At 47.2% G+C, this 20,431-nt stretch overlaps 1 protein-coding gene across 3 annotated transcripts in view; it reads right to left on the reverse strand.

Annotated features, from left to right (window-relative positions):
- RYR1 (ryanodine receptor 1) overlaps positions 1–20,431 on the reverse strand; it is a 118,063-nt gene that overhangs the window by 23,772 nt on the left and 73,860 nt on the right. For 2 of the 3 annotated variants that reach the window (XM_060131765.1, XM_060131763.1), the window contains 13 exons: positions 20,092–20,143; positions 19,891–19,959; positions 18,599–18,698; positions 18,212–18,291; positions 18,042–18,118; positions 17,010–17,083; positions 16,347–16,364; positions 15,204–15,284; positions 11,684–11,772; positions 11,461–11,589; positions 11,268–11,372; positions 8,932–9,013; positions 6,634–6,821 (listed from right to left, as the gene is read on the reverse strand). In XM_060131765.1, coding sequence (XP_059987748.1) covers positions 6,634–6,821; positions 8,932–9,013; positions 11,268–11,372; positions 11,461–11,589; positions 11,684–11,772; positions 15,204–15,284; positions 16,347–16,364; positions 17,010–17,083; positions 18,042–18,118; positions 18,212–18,291; positions 18,599–18,698; positions 19,891–19,959; positions 20,092–20,143 — 1,144 coding nt within the window. The remainder of the gene's footprint in view (positions 1–6,633; positions 6,822–8,931; positions 9,014–11,267; positions 11,373–11,460; positions 11,590–11,683; positions 11,773–15,203; positions 15,285–16,346; positions 16,365–17,009; positions 17,084–18,041; positions 18,119–18,211; positions 18,292–18,598; positions 18,699–19,890; positions 19,960–20,091; positions 20,144–20,431) is intronic. The other variant, XM_060131764.1, reaches the window with a different exon arrangement.

The following is a 20,431-nucleotide window of genomic DNA, read 5'->3' on the forward strand; positions in this document are numbered from 1 at the left end:
TGAAGAGGCGGGATGAGAGTAGGGTTGGGTATGGGGACCAAAGGTAACCTCAACCATAGCTATAAGTTCTGAATTTCTCTACAAAAGGACTGAATCCCTGTATTATCTATTCTGTTAAAAATTCATAAAATATTTAAAATAATTTTCTACATAAAAAGCAAGTCTTATGCATGGCCAACCCTCTCTCCCCAAAGCCAACCAACCAACCAACAAAACAAACCACCATAAGCAAAGTCAAAAGACAAATGCTGAACTAGAAAAAAGAAGGACACCTCATATCACTAACAAAGTTATAGTCAGCCAAATATAGAAATCAAGAAGAAAAACACCAACATCCCAATAGAAAAGTAAACCAAAGACATGGTCAGTTCACTGAACAAGTAATACAAAAGAAGAAACATGAAAAGATGCCTAATTGCACTCGTAACAGGAGAAATGTGAATTAAAACTTCACTCAATACCCTTTTTCACCTATCAGATTGGCAAAAATCCAAATATTTGACAATGTGGTCTGGTGGTGAGGCTGTGGGAAAACAGGCAGTCTCACATTTTGCTAATGAGAAGGAAAAATGCAGGGCAAGATCTGTCCAAATGACAAATGAATTTACCCTTTAACCCAGCAATCCACTTTTGGAAGTTTAACTTTAGGTACAACTCACGTACAAAGTGATGTACATACAAAGGTAACTGTTCTAGCCAGCATTGCTAGTGGCCCATATGGAGCCTTCTTCAACACTCTTACTGGAAATCAGCAGTACAAATTTACAATATCTGTCCTATAAACGGCACCTTTGTACAGTGCACAACTTGCACAACTATCCATGGCCGCCCTAATGACAGCATGTGTTGTAATGGCGAAAGACTGGGAAAAAGTGAGTGTCCATCGACAGGGGATAATCAAATAAACCATAATATATACACAAAGTGGAGTACTGGATACCTATAAAAAATAATCAGGACACTCCCTGTATCTCTAGAATATATTGTTAAGTGATACAGGCCAATGTATATAGCTTATTACCTATTATGTAAGAAAAGAGGAAAATAATATCTGGAGAAAATGATAGAAGGACACAAAAGAAACTAATGCTTACTCACAGCAGTGGGGGTGAAGGAAGCGTAGGTTGAGAAAGGGGTGGGAATGAGACTTCTCACACTTCATACTTAGCTATATTTTACTTTTAAAATTATGTGAATGTATTATTTATTCAAAAAATAAAGCCAATGCACTTTTAAAGTTACAGATTGTAACTTTGTGAAACAGATATTGAGCTACAAAATGTTGTGTACATGACATCAAATCCTGTGATTTGTGAAACCCTGAATCGTCAGGAGGGATCTTTGCCCATTTTTAAAAAAATCACCTTATAACTGAAAGTTTGTACCCTTTCACCAACCTCTCCCTTTTTCCACCACCTCCCAGCTTATGGAAACCACTCACTTTTCTACTCTCTGTTTCTGAGTTTGACTTTTATTTTTAGATTTCACATATGTGATACCATGCAGTATCTGTCTTTCTCTGGCTGGCTTATTTCACTTAGTGTAATGCCCTCCAGGTTCATCCATGTTGCTGCAAATGACAAGATTTCCAGCCTTAACCAAGGCTGAATGATATTTCACACACACACATACACACATACCACATCTTCTTTATCCATTCATCCATAGACAGATACTTAGGTTGTTTTCACACCTTGGCTATTATGAGTAATGCTGCAATGAATGTGAGAGTGCAAACATCGCTTTGCAATTATAGTTTCATTTCCTTTGCCTAGATACCCAGAAATGGGATTCCTGGGTCCTACTGTAGTTCTGTTTTTAATTTCCTGAGGAACTTCCATTCTGTTTTCCATAGTGGTTGCACCAGTTTACATTCCCACCAACAATGGACAAAGATACCCTTTTCTCTACATCCTTGCCACACTTGTTATCTCTTGTTTTTTCGATAACACCCATCCTAAAAGGTGTGAGGTGATATCTCACTGTGGTTTTGATTTGCACTTTCCTGATGATTAGTGATATTGAGCACTTTTTCTTGTACCTGTTGGCCATTTGTATGTCTTCTTTGGAATAATGTCTATTCAGGTCCTTTTGCCCATTTTTAAATTGGGTTATTGGTTTTATTGCTTTTGAGCTATAATGACTTCTTTGTATATTTTGGATATTAACCCCGTATTAAATATGTGGTTGGCAAATATTTTCTTCCATTCCGTTAAGTTGCCTTTTTTTTTTTTGCAGTACATGGGCCTCTCACTGTTGTGGCCTCTCCCGTTGCGGAGCACAGGCTCCGGACGCGCAGGCTCAGCGGCCATGGCTCACGGGCCCAGCCGCTCCGCGGCATGTGGGATCTTCCCGGACCGGGGCACGAACCCGCGTTCCCTGCATCGGCAGGCGGACTCTCAACCACTGTGCCACCAGGGCAGCCCAGTTGTCTTTTTTTTGTCGATGGTCTCCTTTGCTGAGTAGAGTCATTTTAAAATTATAAATGATGCGACTTTAGCTCTTGCATCGTCCTTTTTGATTCTCTTGCAGTCCCTACTGAGACTCTCACCCTAACCTGCCTGTCTTGAGAGTCGAGCTGGGACTCCCCAGAGAGGGCCTGGCACCCAGGAGGTGCTCACTGACTGTTTATTAGGCTAGATTAGTGGATGAATCTGGAGGCAGTGTACTCTGGAACCAGACTGCCTGAGTTCTAATCCCAGCTTTGTTACTTATCAGTTGTGTGACCTTAAGCACAGCACTTTAACCTTCCTGTGCCTCAGTTTCCACTTCTGCAAAATGGGAATAAAAAATAGTCCTTACTGGGACTTCCCTGGTGGTCCAGTGGTTAAGAATCCACCAATGCAGGGGACACGGGTTTGAGCCCTGGTCCAGGAAGATCCCACATGTCGCAGAGCAACTAAGCCCGTGTGCCACAACTACTGAGCCTGCGCTCTAGAGCCCATGAGCCGCAACTACTGAAGCCCACATGCCTAGAGCCTGTGGTCCACAACAAGAGAAGCCACCACAGTGAGAAGCCCGCGCCCCGCAACAAAGAGTAGCCCCCGCTCACCGCAACTAAAGAAAGCCCGCACACAGCAACGAAGACACAACGCAGCCAAAAAAAAAAGTCCTTACTACCTAAGGGTTACTGTAAATTAACATTCATTTACACACAGGACCTGACACAGAGTGAGAACATGATACATATTAGCTCTTATTCCTGAAGGTGCAGGGCTCAGGGACAGTGATGTTTAAGAGGCTGCGAGGGCGACAAGAATAAAGACGCAGACCTACTGGAGAATGGACTTGAGGACACGGGGAGGGGGAAGGGTAAGCTGGGACGAAGTGAGAGAGTGGCATGGACATATATACACTACCAAATGTAAAATAGCTAGTGGGAAGCAGCTGCATAGCACAGGGAGATCAGCTCGGTGCTTTGTGACCACCTAGAGGGGTGGGATAGGGAGGGTGGGGGGGAGGGAGACGCAAGAGGGAGGAGATATGGGAACATATGTATATGTATAACTGATTCACTTTGTTATAAAGCAGAAACTACCACACCATTGTAAAGCGATTATACTCCAATAAAGATATTAAAAAAAAGAGCCTGCGAGAGATTGGCAGGGAAGGTGGGGGTCCCAGGAATGCGTGGCACAGACGCCCAGGGGAGCAAGGCATTGCCGAGGGGGAGGAAATGGCCGACTGTGGCAAACGCGGCCAAGATGACAAGTCAGAGGAAAGATTTAGGGTGAAGAGGTCACTGATGATCTTAGCTGGCGTAGTTTCAGGAGAGTGACAGGGACAGAAGCCCCGAATCAGGGAAGGAGTGGGAGGTGAGAAAGGAGTGAGTGAGGGTAGATAGCTCTTGGGAGGCGTGGCTGAGAAGCGGGGAGACAGAGAGGCAGGGAGGCTCTCAGAAGGCAACTGGGAGGCATGGGGCACTTTGTATTCAACTCAGGAGACCCTGGGTTTATTTAAATGCTGACGGACAACAGTGATTGCAATCCCTAGAATAAAATAAGAAGTCATGAGTCTATACCCATACAAATGAATGAGTGAATGAACGAACAAACAAACAAACCAATAAATAAATGGAGGAGAAAGGAAAAACTCTTCCTTACAGTAAAATCGTACCTAGTGTGTGGAGAAAAGGGAACCCTCTTACACCGTTGGTGGGAATGTAAATTGGTGCAGCCACTATGGAAAACAGTACGGAGGATCCTCAAAAAACTAAAAATAGAGTTGCCATATGATCCAGCCATCCCACTCCTGGGCATACACCCAGAGAAAACTATAATTCAAAAAGATACATGCACCCCTATATTCATAGCAGCACTATTTACAATAGCCAGGACATGGAAACAACCTAAATGTTCATTGACAGATGAATGGATAAAGAAGATGTGGTCCAAATATACAGTGGAATGTTACTCAGTCACAAAAAAGAATAAAATAATGACATCTGCAGCAACGTGGATGGACCTAGAGATTATCATACTAAGCAAACTAAGTCAGAAAGAGAAAGGCAAATACCACATGATAGCACTTATGTGTGAACCTAAAATATGACACAAAAGAACACATCTGTGAAACAGAAACAGACTCACAGATATAGAGAACAGACTCGCGGTTGCCAAGGGAGAGGGGGAGGTGGGGGAGGGAAGGACTGGTAGTTTGGGATTAGCAGATCCAAACTATCGCATGTAGGATGGATAAACAACAAGGTCCTACGCTACAGCACAGGGAACTATACTCAATATCCTGTGGTGATCAACCATAATGGAAAAGAATATGAAAAAGAATATATATATATATATATATATGTATAACCAAATCACTTTGCTATACTGTAGAAATTAACACAACATTTTATTGCAATATGGTAAGTCAACCATACTGCAATAAAATGAAAAAAGGTACGTAGTAAAGGTAAAGGGTACAGGGAAGTTAGAAAACCACCATTTCTCAACTGCCATAGTAGTAATCGTTGAGACAAGTATCACTGATCGATGCTAACCCTGAGAGGGTGCGCAGGATATTTACATAGTCTCAAAGCACATCTTCACAAGATACCAAGGGGAACGATAGTATCAGTACAGTGGAGACTCTGGTAAACACCACCTTCACCATGTGACCAAGCTAACACCAACTGTAATGGGAAGAACCAACATCACATGCCTCCTGATAGAATGCACTGAGAAAGACATAGCCCTCCTCTGATATTCCTGCCAAAGGTGTATAACCTGAATCGAATCACAAGGAAAACTCAGACAAACCCACACTGAGGGCCATCCTATAAAACAACTGGCCTCTATTTTTCAAAAATATCGAGATCGTAAGAGGCAAAGACAGATCAAGGAAGGGTTCCAGATTGAAGGGAGCTAAAGAGACAGGATGCCTAAATGTAATCCCTGATCCTGGACTGGATCCTTGACAAGGAAAAAAATTTCTTCAAGAGCAAAAACTGAATAAAGTCTGTAGATAGCAGGATTGTCTCAATGTTGATTTCCTGATTTGCATAATTGTTTTGTAGTTATGTCAGGGAATGAACTTGGTCTCAGGAGATACACACTGAAGTATTTAGAGGTAAAGAGGAATTATGATAGAGCAAATGAGGTAAAAAGTTAATATTTGGGGGACTTCCCTGGTGGTCCAGTGGCTGAGACTCCGAGCTCCCAATGCAGGGGGCCCTGGTCAGGGAACTAGATCCCACAGGCCGCAACTAAGACCACGCATGCCGCAATTAAAGATCCCATATGCTGCAACTAAAAGATCCCGCACACCGCAACGAAGACCCCCCTTGTGCTGCAACTAAGACCCAGCACAGCCAAATAAATAAATAAATAAATAAATAAATAAATAAATAAATAAATAAAAAGTTAACATTTGGGCAATCCGGGTGAAAAGGTATTCAGAAATTTTATGTACTGTTCCTGCAACTCCTCCATAAGACTGAAGTTACTTCAAAGGAAAAATTTAACAAAATGGTGATGGGAAAGATCTGGCAGTAATAATAATAGGTAATATCTCTTGTACTCTCCTGTGTTCCAGGCACTGCCCAGGCTCTGTTCACCCACTGCCTAACCTCAAAGCAGTCCTGTGAAACAGTTAATGTTATTATCTTAGCCCCACTTCACAGAGGAACCTGAGGCTTAGAGCGGATGAGTGGCTTACCTGGGGTGGAAGGGTTGGCAGAGGCAGGTGAGTGGGCTCCTGGACAGAGCTGGTTCCTGCATTTCCCTCCTAACAGCCTCATTATTTAGACCTGCAGTGGTCGTTAGTGACTGCCTCTCCCTTTAGTCTATAAGCCCCATGAAGGCAGGGCTGCGTCTGTCTCAATCATTGCTGTGTCCATGGTATCAGCACAGAGCCCAACACAGAGGAGAAACCCAATAGATGGTTATCAACTGAATAACTGATCTCTATTTATAATAATGATAATATTATGACTGTTAATAATGATAATAGAAATAAAGTTCTCATGTGTGTTGATGCATTTCATCTTCAAAACAAGTCCAAGGATGATAATTTTATCCCCGTTTTACAGATAAGGAAACTGAGGCATCCAGAGAAGTCTCTTGCCTACAGCAGGCAGCCAGGAAGGGCATGACTGGTACTTGGCACCCCACCCATCCGCCTTCCGGTACTCACCTTCTGGAAGTCCTTCTTGGAGATGAGGCCACGGGGGTCAGTGACGTAGTCCTGGAAGGCCTCAGAGCCCACAATGTCCTTGAGTTTCAGGAACATGTCGAAGAACTTGAGGATCATCTCCACGTTGGATGAGGATTCCACAAGCATGTCCACCATCTGCCGGGCAATCATGCCGTTCACCACGTTCCCTGCAGGCAGCCCCAGGTCAGTGTGGCTCAACAGAGTCTCCTTTCTGGATCCCCATTGGGCTTGCCTCCCTCTCCAGCTCAGGAGCCACCAGGATCCACTGTGCTGGTGGAAGCTTCCCTGGCCAGCTCCTGTACCTCCCCTCAGAGGGCAAGGGTCACTTTCTGATCTGCCTCGGCATCAGGTGTGAACCTGGCTGATTCTGTCTATGTCCTCCTCCCCCGATAGCTGGGGGAGTCATCAACAAAGATAACAACGGCATAAACTAATGGCGGGTCCAGATGTCATGCCAGGTGCTGCACTGACATGACCTCATCTTTGTAAGGAACGTGTGTCACTATTCATTTTTATAGATGAGGAAACAGACTCAGAGAAAGTCTCAAACTCAGGGTTACACAGCCAGTAAAGGGGGTGGGGAGGACTTGAACCCAGAGCTGCATGACCTCAGAGCTCACACCACCTAAGCCTTCCACTAGCCCACAGAGGCCAGGCAGGTCCACAGATGAGTGAGGTAGGCCAAAGACAAGACAACAGGGAGAGGTGGAGACTGTGGTAAACTGGGACCCCACACCCCCTCTAAAGCAAACTGGCTCCACCTTTTTTTTTAACAGAATTTTATTTATATTTATATTTATTCTTTTTTTTTTTTTTGGCTGTGCCACACAGCTTGCGGGATCTTAGTTCTGCCACCAGGGACTGAACCCGGGCCACAGCAGTGAAAACCCCAAATCCTACCCACTGGACTGCCAGGGAACTCCCCAAACTGGCTCCAGCTTCGTTTTGTACCTTTCAATTTTCATATAATTTCAAATTTACAGGTAGTTCACAAGAATAGTGCAAGGGAACCCTCATGTATTCCAGATTCATCAACTGTTTACATTTTGCCATGTTTGCTTTATAATACCTCTCCCTCTCTATTTTTTTTTTCACCGAACCATTAAGGACTAAGCTGTAGACGTGAGGCCTTTTTACCCCTAAACGTTTCCACATATATATTCTTAAAGATGAGGACATTCTCTTATATAATCATAGTGCAGTCATCAAAATCAGATTGAACATTGATATGACAGTTATTTAATCCAGTTCAGCTGATTTTTCCCATGTGAGAATGTGGACGCATGGTCACTGACTCTTTCAATTGTTCAAGAAAAATGTTTAAAGGGATTTTTGATTGTTAAATCTGATTTTTTTTTAATTAATTGATTATTTTTGGCTGCTTTGGGTCTTTGTTGCTGTGGGCGGGCTTTCTCTAGTTGCAGTGAGCAGGGGCTACTCTTCCTTGCAGTGGCTTCTTCTGTTGCGGAGCACGGGCTCTAGGTGCACGGGCTCAGGAGTTGTGGCTCGCGGGCTCTAGAGCACAAGGCTCGGTAGTTGTGGTGCACAGGCTCAGTTGCTCCGCGGCATGTGGGATCTTCCCGGACCAGGGCTCGAACCCGTGTCCCCTGCATTGGCAGGTGGATTCTTAACCACTGTGCCACCAGGGAAGTCCCTTTACATCTGATTTTTAAAAGCTGATGACTAGTTACCAAAAATTTAAAACATTGTAGGAGGATTATTCATTGCAACATGGTTTGTAATAGCAAAATATTTTTTAATTAAGAACCTTGAATGTCCATTGATGGGGTGTGGTTAAATGAATCACTGTATCCCCATCAATTAGTACTATGCAGCCATATAAAAGAATGAGGATGCTGTTATGAACCTCTATAGGAAAAAGTCTTTGTCTACAAGTTAAATAATTTTATTAATTAGTAATAAATTATGGTTGTTTTAAATCACTACGTTTTGGGTATATTTGTTAGGCAGCAAGAGCTAAATGACATATTCAGCAAATAAATATTCAGTGCATAAATTTCAAAAAGTGTCCAGGCCACCCACCTAATTAAGATTTCTTTGGCGATCCGATAAATTACTATATCTACAGTCAGGACCTGGCACATAATAAGTGCCCAGTAAGTGTTTGCTGAGCTTCTTATAGCAACTTAAATGCAATGACCCTCACATGATATCAGATGGGGTTGAAGGTTAGGCTCTCCTGGGTCTCAGAGGACCATTTTTAGAATCATCTGAACATTGGTACCCTCCCCTTGCCCCCACCCACTAGGAGTTTACCTTCTAGTAGTGACAGCAACATCACCACCATGTCCTTCTGTAGATCCAGCAGCTCCTTCAACAGCTCGATCTGGCTCGAGTCCTAGAGACCCCACATCCCAGCTTCGTGAGGGCTCTTCTCAGCAGAGACGCCTCCCCCACCTCCAGCTGCTTCCACCCACCCAGCAGGGCCTAAGACCCCTTTTCTTTCCCCCTCTTACCTCCGAGGGGACCCGAGTCCCGACATGTTCCTCGGAAGCAGGGGAAAAGGCAGAGAGACAAGACTGTGGGGTGGGATTGGCACTTTGGGGGAAGTGGGCCCAACAGATGACGTGTAAGGACAAGGGCTGGCAGACAAGGAGAACTGGGAGGTGTATGGGGACCTGAGAGCAGGTGCTTGGAGCCAAGAGAGACAGAGACGGACAGGGGCAAATACTGGGGACAGTGACACAGATCTGGGAAGAGATGAGAGTTCAGCACTGCACCTGGCCTGCGGTGGGTGCTTGACACATGTTTGTTGAATGAATGTGTGATCGAAAAAGTGGGACTCTGGGTTCAGGAAGAAGGCTGTGGGACACAGCTATGTGCTTTCTGGTAAGCCATTTGGGAAGAATGGCTCTCCTGTCACAGTGTCTCATGTAGGGTCCACAGAAGTCTCCAACATGGTCAAAGTTCTGCCCCCTGGTCCCTATTTGTATTAGGTTGAGCTACATAAAATTGCTAGCCTTCAGTCATTTCTCACCAACAAAGTGGTAATTTCATATGGTTCTACCTAATGAAATGGAGGAAGGGGAAGGGTACCAGATAAATGGGATGTAAGGCTCCTTCTACCCCATGCTGCTTCTAGAGTTGCTGATTCTAATCCTAACACATTTCCACAGTTCCAAAGCTCTGCATTCTGACTCTAAGATTCCAACATTCCAGGATCTCAAGATCCTAAGATGGGTGAGTCCTGTGGTGTGTGCCTGTCCATGATGTAGCCCCTTGATTCTCTCAACAATCCCGCTCTCAGAGCATATGGGACTAACCCCATCTTCCGGGTTGTAGGGGTGGGTATATAACCAGGACTGGCCAATCAGAGCTTTCTTTCCCCTGGCCAGGGTGATTGGTTCAGGAATGAGCATGTGACCTAGTAGTCGAATAAGAGAATACGGCAGATCTTTTTCTGGATCTAAAGAGGTGTTCTCTTCCCTCTGGAGCTGTTAGTGGAGCTCATGAAAGCCCAGGGCATCATTTTCCCAGCCCATGGGGAGCACCTGCTTGAGAATGAAGCTAGAGAGGAGAGGGACATTTCTACTAACAGCACTATAGGCCCCGGATCTGATCTGTGATGTGAACTGATAAATTCTTTTTTTGGAAGCTACCACTTTGCATTGGATTTCTAGCCCTTGCAATTTAACCTAGACTACGGCTGAGGAACTCATTCTGCAGGATTTGGAACACTACACTAAGATACCAATATCCTCTAGAATTTTAAGATTACATCAACAGCCCCACTTGAACTCACTGACACTAAGAAATTGCATTCTTAAGTTCAACTCCTTTCAAAAGGTCAGATGACACCAGACAGGGTTTCTGCCAGCCCCTGTGGTGCCTTTGAATAAATTAGAAAAAGGCTTCCCTTCTTCAAGACTCTTTCCTGTTGGGAAATTATAATATACAGAATATTGCCATCTGCTGGAAAACTATTGCAATAAATACACCGATATATGTATGACGTCTAGGATGTGGATGGTGCCGTTTCAGACGCTGGGCCCTGCTGCAGCGCATATGGCAGCCTTGAATATGTTTACCAGACAGAAGCAGAACAAATGGATACGGTGTTTGTGAGGCATTGACAAGGCTGCAAAGGGGCGGGGGTGGTGGGGAAAAGGGGAGCACGAAGATGCTAGAGATGGGAGACGGGGCTCGACAGGGACCTTACATCATGGATGCCCTGGATAGATGTCATCTGCCGCAAGCAGAATAAAGAAGCAAAACACCCCTTCAGCCCCAGGCCCAGATCTAGAAGCCTACCCTCATCCTATCCCTAGTCCTGTCCGAATCTGGGTGACCTCATCAGAGGGGAAAGAACACCAACCAATCATAGAGGAGCTCTGGACCAGAGCGGGCGGGCCCCAAACGTCAGTCCAAGGGAACTGTAGATGGATAACCGGCCGATTGGCGGTGGCAGAGGAGGAGGCGGGGTCATGGAGAGAGCCAATCCAGAAGAAAGATGGATTTGGCCACGGAGAGGGACCGGTCTGCAACCTGCCGGGAGCACTGGGGTGCGACACGGACCGACGGGGCAAAACTTGGAAACGTGCCAGTTGGGGGATGCCTGGAAGCAGTTGGATGAAAAACAGAGAGGCCCGAACCTGAGCGAGCTTCATCATCATGTGGGCAAACACGTGCAGGAATCCCACCACGGCGTCCCAGAGGCGGCTGTGCGCTAGACTCTGCTGGTTCCCGGTGCAGGGCCCCTGTGGGGCAGAGAGAGGTTCTACGTGAGCGCGAGGCAGGGCGCGGGATGCGGAACTGCCCCGCCCCGCCGCAGCGGGCGAGCCCTACCTGAATGTATTCGGTGAGGCTGTTGAACACCTGTTTAGCCACAGACATGGCCTTGGAAAAGTTCCTCTTGCCCTGCTCCTCAATGACATCCTTGCCCGAGTAGTACCAGTAGAAGTCGCTGATGGATTCCTGGGGGGCAGACACAGTGTGAGGGGCTGCTGGTGCCAACCATGGCCCAACAGACCCCGACCTGGGTCACACCTGGACGGCCTCACAGCCTCACCTGAAGCCGCAGGAGGTAGTCCACAGTACAGATGATGATGTTAATAGTGGTTGTATTCCCTGTCTGTGTCCGTAGGTAGTTTTGGAAATCTAGAGAGGTGAAAAGTCACTCATTTATTGAGCATCTACCATGTGCTAGGGGAGGTGGACAGTGAGTCCTTTATTCTTTTATGCAATAAATGTTTATTGAGGGCCTATGGTATGCCGGAAGGCATATAATCATTAATTTACTTAAAAGCTCTTTATCAGTACCTACTATGTGTTAGGGGAAGATGGAGGATCATTTATCCATTTGTCTAATAAATATGTATTGAGGGCCTACTATGTGCCAGATGTGGTGGAGGGCCAGTCATTTACTCATTTTTTTCCCCAAAGTATTTATTGAGCACCTACAATGTAGCAGGGGGAAATGGAGATTCAGCCTTCGTTTGTTCACAAAAGTTTTTTACTGAATGCCTACTATGTGCTGGGGAGATCGGAGATTGGTTATTTATTCATTCATTTATCCAAAAAATATTTATTGAGCACCTACCAAGAACCAGAGGAGATAAGCATTTGTTATTTATTTGTTCATTTATTTAATATATATTTATTGAGCATATACTATATGCTAACGGGAGATGAAGACTGGTCACATACTTTGATACTACAAATTTCCTGAGCATTTATTATGTGCCCTGGAGATACAGCAGTAGGAGAAGACAAAGTCCCTGCCCTTGTGAAGTTTATATTATCATGTAGTAAGTTTTCAGTCTTTTCTAACTGCAACCTACAGTAGGAAATCCAGTAAGTACATATTTACACTGAGACCCAGTACGCGTGTCTAATCTGAAATTACATCCACATATACCCGAAACAGAAGTTTCACATACCCTTACTATGTGCCATACGTTCTGCTATTTTCTGCCCTGTACTAGTCTAGTTAACTACAAATGAATTCTGAACTCAACCCATTAAATGTGTAGTTCTCAACCTCCCAACCCTGGCTGCACATTAGAACTACCTGGAGGATTTTAAATATCCCAGTGCTCAGACCCCATCCCAGACCAATTAAATTAGAATGCCTGAGTGAAACCTGAGCTTTAGTGTCTTGTAAAGCTCCCCAGGCATACCAATGCGCAATTAGGAATGACAACCTCTGCGATAAACTTGATTCACGACCCTCTGGTGAGTTGGTTCCACTATTTGAAAAACATTGCTCTATGGCAGAAAGCTGATAACTGTTAGAGCTGAGTGATGGCTTCTTGGGGGCTTATTATACCATTCTCTCTACTGCAGGGTGTGGTTGAGAAGTTCTGGAATAATAATGATGATGATGATAAAGATTGTGATGGGGGAAGCTCAGGGGGTTGGAGGAGCCCAGAGGAGATGCTTGACCCAGACAAGGTGGTCAGGGAGGGCTTCTTGGAGGAGGGGACCTCTGAGCTATGACCTGAAAGATGAGTAGGAGTTGGCTGCGCAAATTCCTCGCTGTGTGACCTCAGGCAAGTTATTGAACCTCTCTGTGTGGCAGACTGTGCCTTGGTTCCCCCATATGTAACACGGTGGTCACAATAGGCCCTACTTTAAAGAGCTTTGGTGAGGTTTTAATGCTTTAGCATATATAATGAACTGAGGACAGAACCTGGTACATAAGCGCTCAATAAACAATAGCTGTTCTTAAAGGGCCTTAAAGAGAGTGCTGAGGTTAAGAGCTGCACTTTGGAGCAGTGACTCTCAAAACATGGGTCCAGACCAGCAGCATCAGCATCTTCCGGAAGGAAACCTGTTAGAAATGCAAATTCCTGGGCTCCGCCCCAGAATTACTAAATCAGAAAATCTGGGATGGGGTCCAGAAGCCTAGTTTAACCAGGCCTCCTGGTGATTCTTAGGTACGCTTGAGTTTGAGAACAACCTCTGTAGGCCCATTTGCCAAATGACCAATTCATCAAATTATCAAGGCAATGAAAACAAGCTTCAGTGAAATCCTTCTGATGTTATAGCAATGTCACGTTGCCCAGGATGGCTTCAACAGCCCTTGAAAGCTTTTTTCTCCCGAAGTTTTACTTCCACCTGATTTCCCTATAGCCACTTCACAATCACTATATCAGGCTGAATGTCCATTTTGCCTGGTTTCACATTACAGACGAAAAGTATACTCAAATATTCAAGATTTTATAAGCAAATGGACAGGCTTTCCCATCAACCCTGTTTTCTAATTCCTTTTTCTGTGTTCATTTAAATCAGACTGTATGCCTAAATGGTTAATACGGCTCCCCGGCTTTTGTCTGCTCTGAATGGCACTGAATACTCAAGACCTGCAAGGCATCTGAGATTTGAAAGATATTTCAAATATTTATTCGACTGGGCTGGTTAATGAATCCACAAATTTGGGCAGAGGACCAGATTGCAAATTTGGTGGGAGAGAGAAATCCCACCATAAGAACATTCTCATTTCCGAAAAGTCATAGACCCAGGGAATAAAATTCATTCTAAGCCCCAAAGACTGATGCCACCTTTGTTAAAGAAAGAAAACCCCAGTCACATGGCACAAAGGTATTTAATAAACCTTGAAGAAAAACTAGCTGTGGACATAAGAGCTTATGATAATACAAAACAATGGATCATGCTTTATCCTCTGTTGAAAAGAAAAAAGTGAAGATTAAAGACGTTTACCTTAAAGAACACTAGCCCAGTGGGGTGCGGTTTCTATGGAGGTTAGATTTATAATTACTCCCTTTCTTATCGTGAAGGTTAACTTCTGGGCAGTCTGTGGTTTCTTATCACCCACTAAGTGTTATAACCACAACCTTGAGACTGTACACATTTGTCATAGGAAACTGCGTTGGGTACAATGTTTACTGTTCAGAATTTCAACTATTCCTTTAACGTTGTAAGCTGTGTGCCACACGAGGTTGTATTTTCTCACCAATGATGTATTTAATTAACTTGCTGTGTCATCCTTGATCTGGTTATATTGCCAGAACCAGAACAGAAGTTGTGAAAACTCAAACTTGTTTAAGTTAGCCAAGAGTCTATAGGCCTTCCTCGTGGCCAAGTATTTTATAAGCAAAATGAATAGGTGGTTCTAATAGATGCGTTTAAAAATGCCCGGCAGTTTTTCCCTCTACAGACCCAGACTATGACCATCGGCCACATTTACTGAACTTTGGAGGCTGCTGCGAAATGCCTGTGGAAAAGTGGCATGTGGCAAATGGCTCCTTTGTGAAAATTGATTTGGGGCCAAATCGGGTTTTGGCAGATTGCTTTTGGGGAATTGGACTGGCTAGAGGAGGTGAAAGTGAAGCAAAGCGGCTAGGCTCCAGACATGCAAGAGAGATTTAGGAAGGTGGGCAGGCAGCACTAGACACTGGCCGGAAGTAAAGAATGAACGACAATGGGATTGAGGACAAGGCCTGGATGGGAGCATTGAGGCCATCACTGATAAGGGGAAGAGGAGACTGGAGATCAACTCAGGCAACCCTTCCAGACCGACCCCAAACCTTGGCCTTCTCTCTATGTCAGCCACCCCTCCTCCTCACCGTTATTGTGCCCCTCGCAGAGCAGTTGCAGGAATCGGAACAGGTCTTGGGTGAATTCATCATCTGCCATGACCTTCTCTCCTGGGTGGAAGAGGGGGGAAGGGGCCAGAGGGATCAGATGCGCCAGGACACAGCACGCATGCACGTGGCCCATGCACACTGCACACGCATGCAGAAAGCATGGGGTGTGCAGGGAGGAGCAGCCACCCCTTTAAAGACAGCATGAGGGCCACGGGCATCCATGACACCAGAGTCTAGGACATCAGCAGATGGAAACTGAGGTGCCCTGAGTCACGAAGCTGGGGCCTCAAGTATCTGTCTACAATATCACTGTCCCTTTGATGTCACCACCTGTGTGACAGCTGGGAGTGTCTGTCGACCTAGCAGAGGTTCGGGCTGCTGTTACCTCCCTCAGCCCCCCCTCCAGGGCAGTGTGGGGCGGTTAATGGATTACGGGGGGTCAGAGTCACTTCCACGCAAAGGCTCTGAGCAGGAGGGGATTGAGCAGGGGGATGGGAATCCAAAGCCAGCCAATTGGCTCAGATGCCTTGAAAGCAGCCAATCCAGGAGAAGCAGAGGGGGAGGCATGTAAACATGCACCAATCAGAACGGGCCTATGAAAGAAGCCAATCACTGTGGGCTGTAGGGCAGGGAAGGCTAGATAGCAAAGGTTCGGGCCAACCAGAGCAGGCGTAGAGGAGGCACGCACACCAATCAGAGTGGCTGCTTGGGGGCAACCAATCTGGTTGGTGGATGGGAGCCCCAGACTCGATCAACATGGGGTCGCAGGCGCGGACAGCAGGGTAGGTGGGAGAGGGGTTCATCCCACCTCGGGACTGCGAATCTGGGTCTGGAAGTCCGAGAACATCCATCTGGAAAGGGATCTTTGCCATCTTCTCTAGCTTCTGTTTTACACATGGGGAAACTGAGGCTTACGGAAGGTAAGCGTCCCATGTGTTGTTAGTGGCTAATCTGGGATCCGAATCTTGGTCTCTGGACCCCTGATCTCGAGACTTTCCTCGGGCATGGACCCTCCCTCCCCTGGATGACCCAGATCCTCAGCCCCCAGGTGGAGGGGATGGGTCGGGGTTAGAAGGAAGGGGTGGCAGTAGCATAGCGCGGGAAACGGACTAGGGGAATTACCGTTCTGGCGGTTGATGACTGGGGCAGCCGACAGGATGAGAGGAAGAAGCAGAAGAAAAGAGGGGAAAAGGAGGCAGAAGGGGACAGAGAGACGGACAGAAACACACACACAGTGACATGGTCAGGCATGAAGGCACAGACACAGAGAGAGGAACAACCCACAGAGAGGAAGAGCGACAAGGAGCAAGGAAGCAAAGAAGAGAACAAGAAGAGGGTAAAAGCAGAGAGGAAGAAAGAAGAGGGGAGAGAGAGAGAGAGAGAGACGGGTAGGTACAGGTGAAGAGGCAGGAGGCGAGGATCAGGGCAGAAAGGTTAGGCACGTCACAACACGGCAAAGAGGAGACTTGATTAACTCGGATTAGGGACATTAATGAGAGAACAGCAACCAGGGCTGGAGACTTGGGGCAAGTGGAGGGTGGGGTCCATGTGGTGATGGGTGAGAGAACACAGAAGGACACCCAGGGGTGGGACCATGGCGAGGGAGACTCTGGAGGAATGGGGGGGGAGGCAGGACTGGGGACCACTGCAGGGGGGAAACCTGGGCATGCTCTTGGGGAGGGAAGGTGTCTTGGTGGAAGGGAGCTCTGGGCAATTGGGGGGGGAGGGGGTGGATCCTGAAAGAACGGGATGCCCCAGGGAGAGGGAAGCCCAAGAAGGCCTCACCGGTTCCATCCTCGTTCACCATGCCCAGCCCCTCTGCCTTGTTCTGTCTCTCGAAGGCATTGAGATCCAGGACACTGAGGGAAAGAAAGAAAAGATGGTGAAGACGTGCTGAGGCCTCTGCCCTCCTCTCTTCCAGAGCCTGGTAGCTTCCCCACGGTGGAGGGTGGTGAGCCGTCGTAAACCATGAGTAAGCTGAAATCAAGAGGAAGCAGAGGGCTTCCCTGGTGGCGCAGTGGTTGAGGATCTGCCTGCTAATGCAGGGGACACGGGTTTGAGCCCTGGTCTGGGAGGATCCCACATGCCGCGGAACAACTAGGCCCGTGAGCCACAACTGCTGAGCCTGCGCGTCTGGAGCCTGTGCTCCACAACAAGAGAGGCCGCGATAGCGAGAGGCCCGCGCACCGCGATGATGAGTGGCCCCCGCTTGCCACAACTAGAGAAAGCCCTCGCACAGAAACGAAGACCCAACACAGCCATAAATAAATAAATTAATTAATAAACTCCTACCCCCAACATCTTAAACAAAAAAAAAAAAAAAAAGAGGAAGCAGAAACCAAGAGCTGATAGAAGCTATGCAGTGGCAGCTGTGAGGTCAGGTGGGGCAAGGATGAAATGTATAAAAGTTGAAATCAGAAGGAAACAGAAACCATCAATTAGCAAAAGCTTCAGAGAGGCAGCGAAAGTCAGTCAACCGCAAGAGGCGAACAAAGGCAGACGGCAGTGCAGCCACACGAATAGGGGTCATCGGAAAGAGCCCCAAGTCCCTGCTGCCTGAGTGTCCCTTGAAGACTCAACAACCTTCCGGTTCCAGCTGTCTAGATCCTTAATACAACTCGTTCTTAAAGTCTGTGGCATTTTGCCTCCCTTATCGTTCCATGTGAATCCTTATAATAAACTCCCTATTATTTGAGCTGGTCTGAGTGTGTCTCTGTTCCTGGAACCAAGGGAACAGACCTGGAACCAGAGGTGGTACGAGGACTGGGGGCTCGGCTACACCAAGCAGCTTCACTAAAGATGTGAACTAGAGCCCACCTGCAGGTTTGCATCAGCGCCTGGATACTCTGGAAGAAGCCAACTTCCTTCTTGTCCTTCAGGTAATCCAGCATTTTCTGCAGAGGGGGTGGGAGTGGAGGGGGAACTGGGGGTCGCACAGGAACCTCCCGCCCCTCCCAGCTCCCCTCCCAAGTGCCTTCGCCCATTACCTGCTGCACATCGGCATTGCCTCCATTCAGGATGGAGATGCCCAGCTTCAGGGTGGAGGACACCATGGCGCCCGTCTCTCCTGGAGGGGATGGGTTGGGGGGCGGGGCAGGCAACGATGGTCCACTCAGTTTGGGAGCAGTGTTCTTCACTCACCAGAAAACAGCCATCCCGGGGGATGTCAGAGAATGGGGCAGAGGAGAGTGCAAGGGCGTGTATGCAGGGGTGATCAGGACTGAAGGAATTGGTGAGAAATTGCAAGGCAAGTGCGTGAGTGCAATCCACATGCATGAGGGGTGGGAGAGTGTGCCCGCTGGGCCCACAGGGGATGAGTGGGCTGGGGACAGGGGGGGTTCACTCAGGAGGAGCTGAATGCACGCGCAGGGCACCTTTGCAGGCACTGATCATCTGAAGCACCATCTCCGCGGTGCCCCGGTTGTGCAGCCGCGCCTGCTGGTACAGGAGCCTCTGCTTCTCCATCTCTTTCTCCTGCAGCAGAGCCCGGCCCACGGAGCTGGGTGAGTCCAGGCTCACCAGCCCAGCCTTTCCCCCTCACAGCCTTGCCCTCACCGCTGCCTTCCTGCTCCAGCCACATCCCCTGGCTCATCCCTTCAACTGTAAGCTCCTTCTATCCCCTGGGACTTAAGTCTGCGATTTGCCTCCTGCACCTACACAGGGCTGGGCATGGAGCAATCGTAACCTGGCCCCATGCACCTCCAAGGGGTTAATGGATAGAATCCCAGGGGGTCTGTGAACATGGATGGGGAAAAAAGTTATACTTTTATATTTCCCATCCTCCCTCTGAAATGTAGCATTTCCTTCCATCATGGATGAGGCCATAAATCACAACAACATTAGCAGAATCCGTGGTTGTGTCATCCGTACACATCACAGACGTTTCCGTATCACATCATTTTTAAAGACATCTCGAAACATCACCTTTTTAGTTTTGGCCGCACTGCGCAGCTTGCGGGGTTGAACCCGGGCCCCCGGCATTGAAAGCACCGAGTCCTAACCACTGGACCACCAGGGAATTCCCTCGAAATATCACTTACGTTCATCACTACTTATCAATTACAGTAGCTCCTGGATCCACTGTTAGTTCTTGTTATTTGGTAGATTAATAGAGAAGTACGACTATTACTGTGTCACAAATTTTTAAAGCAATATTTTGATAATTATTTCAATATGCTTGTTTCCTCTGCTCTGGATTCGTTTTACACATTTAAGTACAGGATTCTGAGAAAGGGTTCATCCGATGCCAAAGGGGACCCTGACACAAAATATGTTGAGAAACTTGGGGAAATGCTTGCCGATCACCGTAATGAGTGAAAGGACGGGTTAACTGCATTTACGAGCTCTCTCTCCCTGCCTGGCCTTAGCGCATGCTGTGCCCTACCTGGAACACCTTTCCCTTTTTCTTCAACTGGCACATTCCTTTTATCCTTCTGCTCAGACATCCCTTCCTCTGAGAAACCCTCCCTGAAACCCTTCCCCCCGGGCTGGATCAGGCGTCTTGCCTGGGCCCGCATGACCCCCCTGAGCTTCCCTGGCTTCCCCCCGCCCTGACCCCTCTGCCCGTGCCGCCTAGGGCCGGGCCCAGAGCATTGCTGACTGAATGGGGGATAATGAAGTCAGGATCCCCCATCCCCTTCTTCAGGGACTGCTTGATCCCACCTACCTCAAAGGAAAGCTCAATCTCCTCTTCTTCAGCTTCGCCGTTCTCCCCTCCCTCCTCCAGGTGGCAGCTCTGGGGATAGGGCATCAGTTAGAGATGATGGTGAACAGAAGAGATACCCCAGGCCAGTTCCAGCCCTTTCAGTGGACAGGCATTGCAGCTGAGGGGGAAGGGAACCCGCCCTAAATGGGGGCAGGGCCTCACCTTTGCCATGATATCGGCATACGCTATATACAAGTAATCTTCTTCCAGTTTGCTGAGGAAGTAAGTGGGGAGACAGTCAGGACCCAGGAGAGAGGAACCCCATCTTATAACAGCTTCCAGTTTTCCTTTGGAGAGCCACCCCTCCCCATGCTCAGGCTGGGTGGTTTAGATGGGGTAGGACTCTCCATTGCCAGACTGGGCGTGTGATCAAGGCTGAGCCAATCAGTACTTTCTATCTGCTTGGCTACAATAGTAGGTAAGAGATGGTCATGTGATCCACTCTGGTCCACTGGAATTCATTCTGGGAGTTTTGCTGAAGCTACTGATAGAGCTGCTCCCT

The sequence above is a fragment of the Lagenorhynchus albirostris genome, chromosome 19, assembly GCF_949774975.1.
Source record: "Lagenorhynchus albirostris chromosome 19, mLagAlb1.1, whole genome shotgun sequence".
NCBI classification, from domain to species: Eukaryota; Metazoa; Chordata; class Mammalia; order Artiodactyla; family Delphinidae; genus Lagenorhynchus; species Lagenorhynchus albirostris.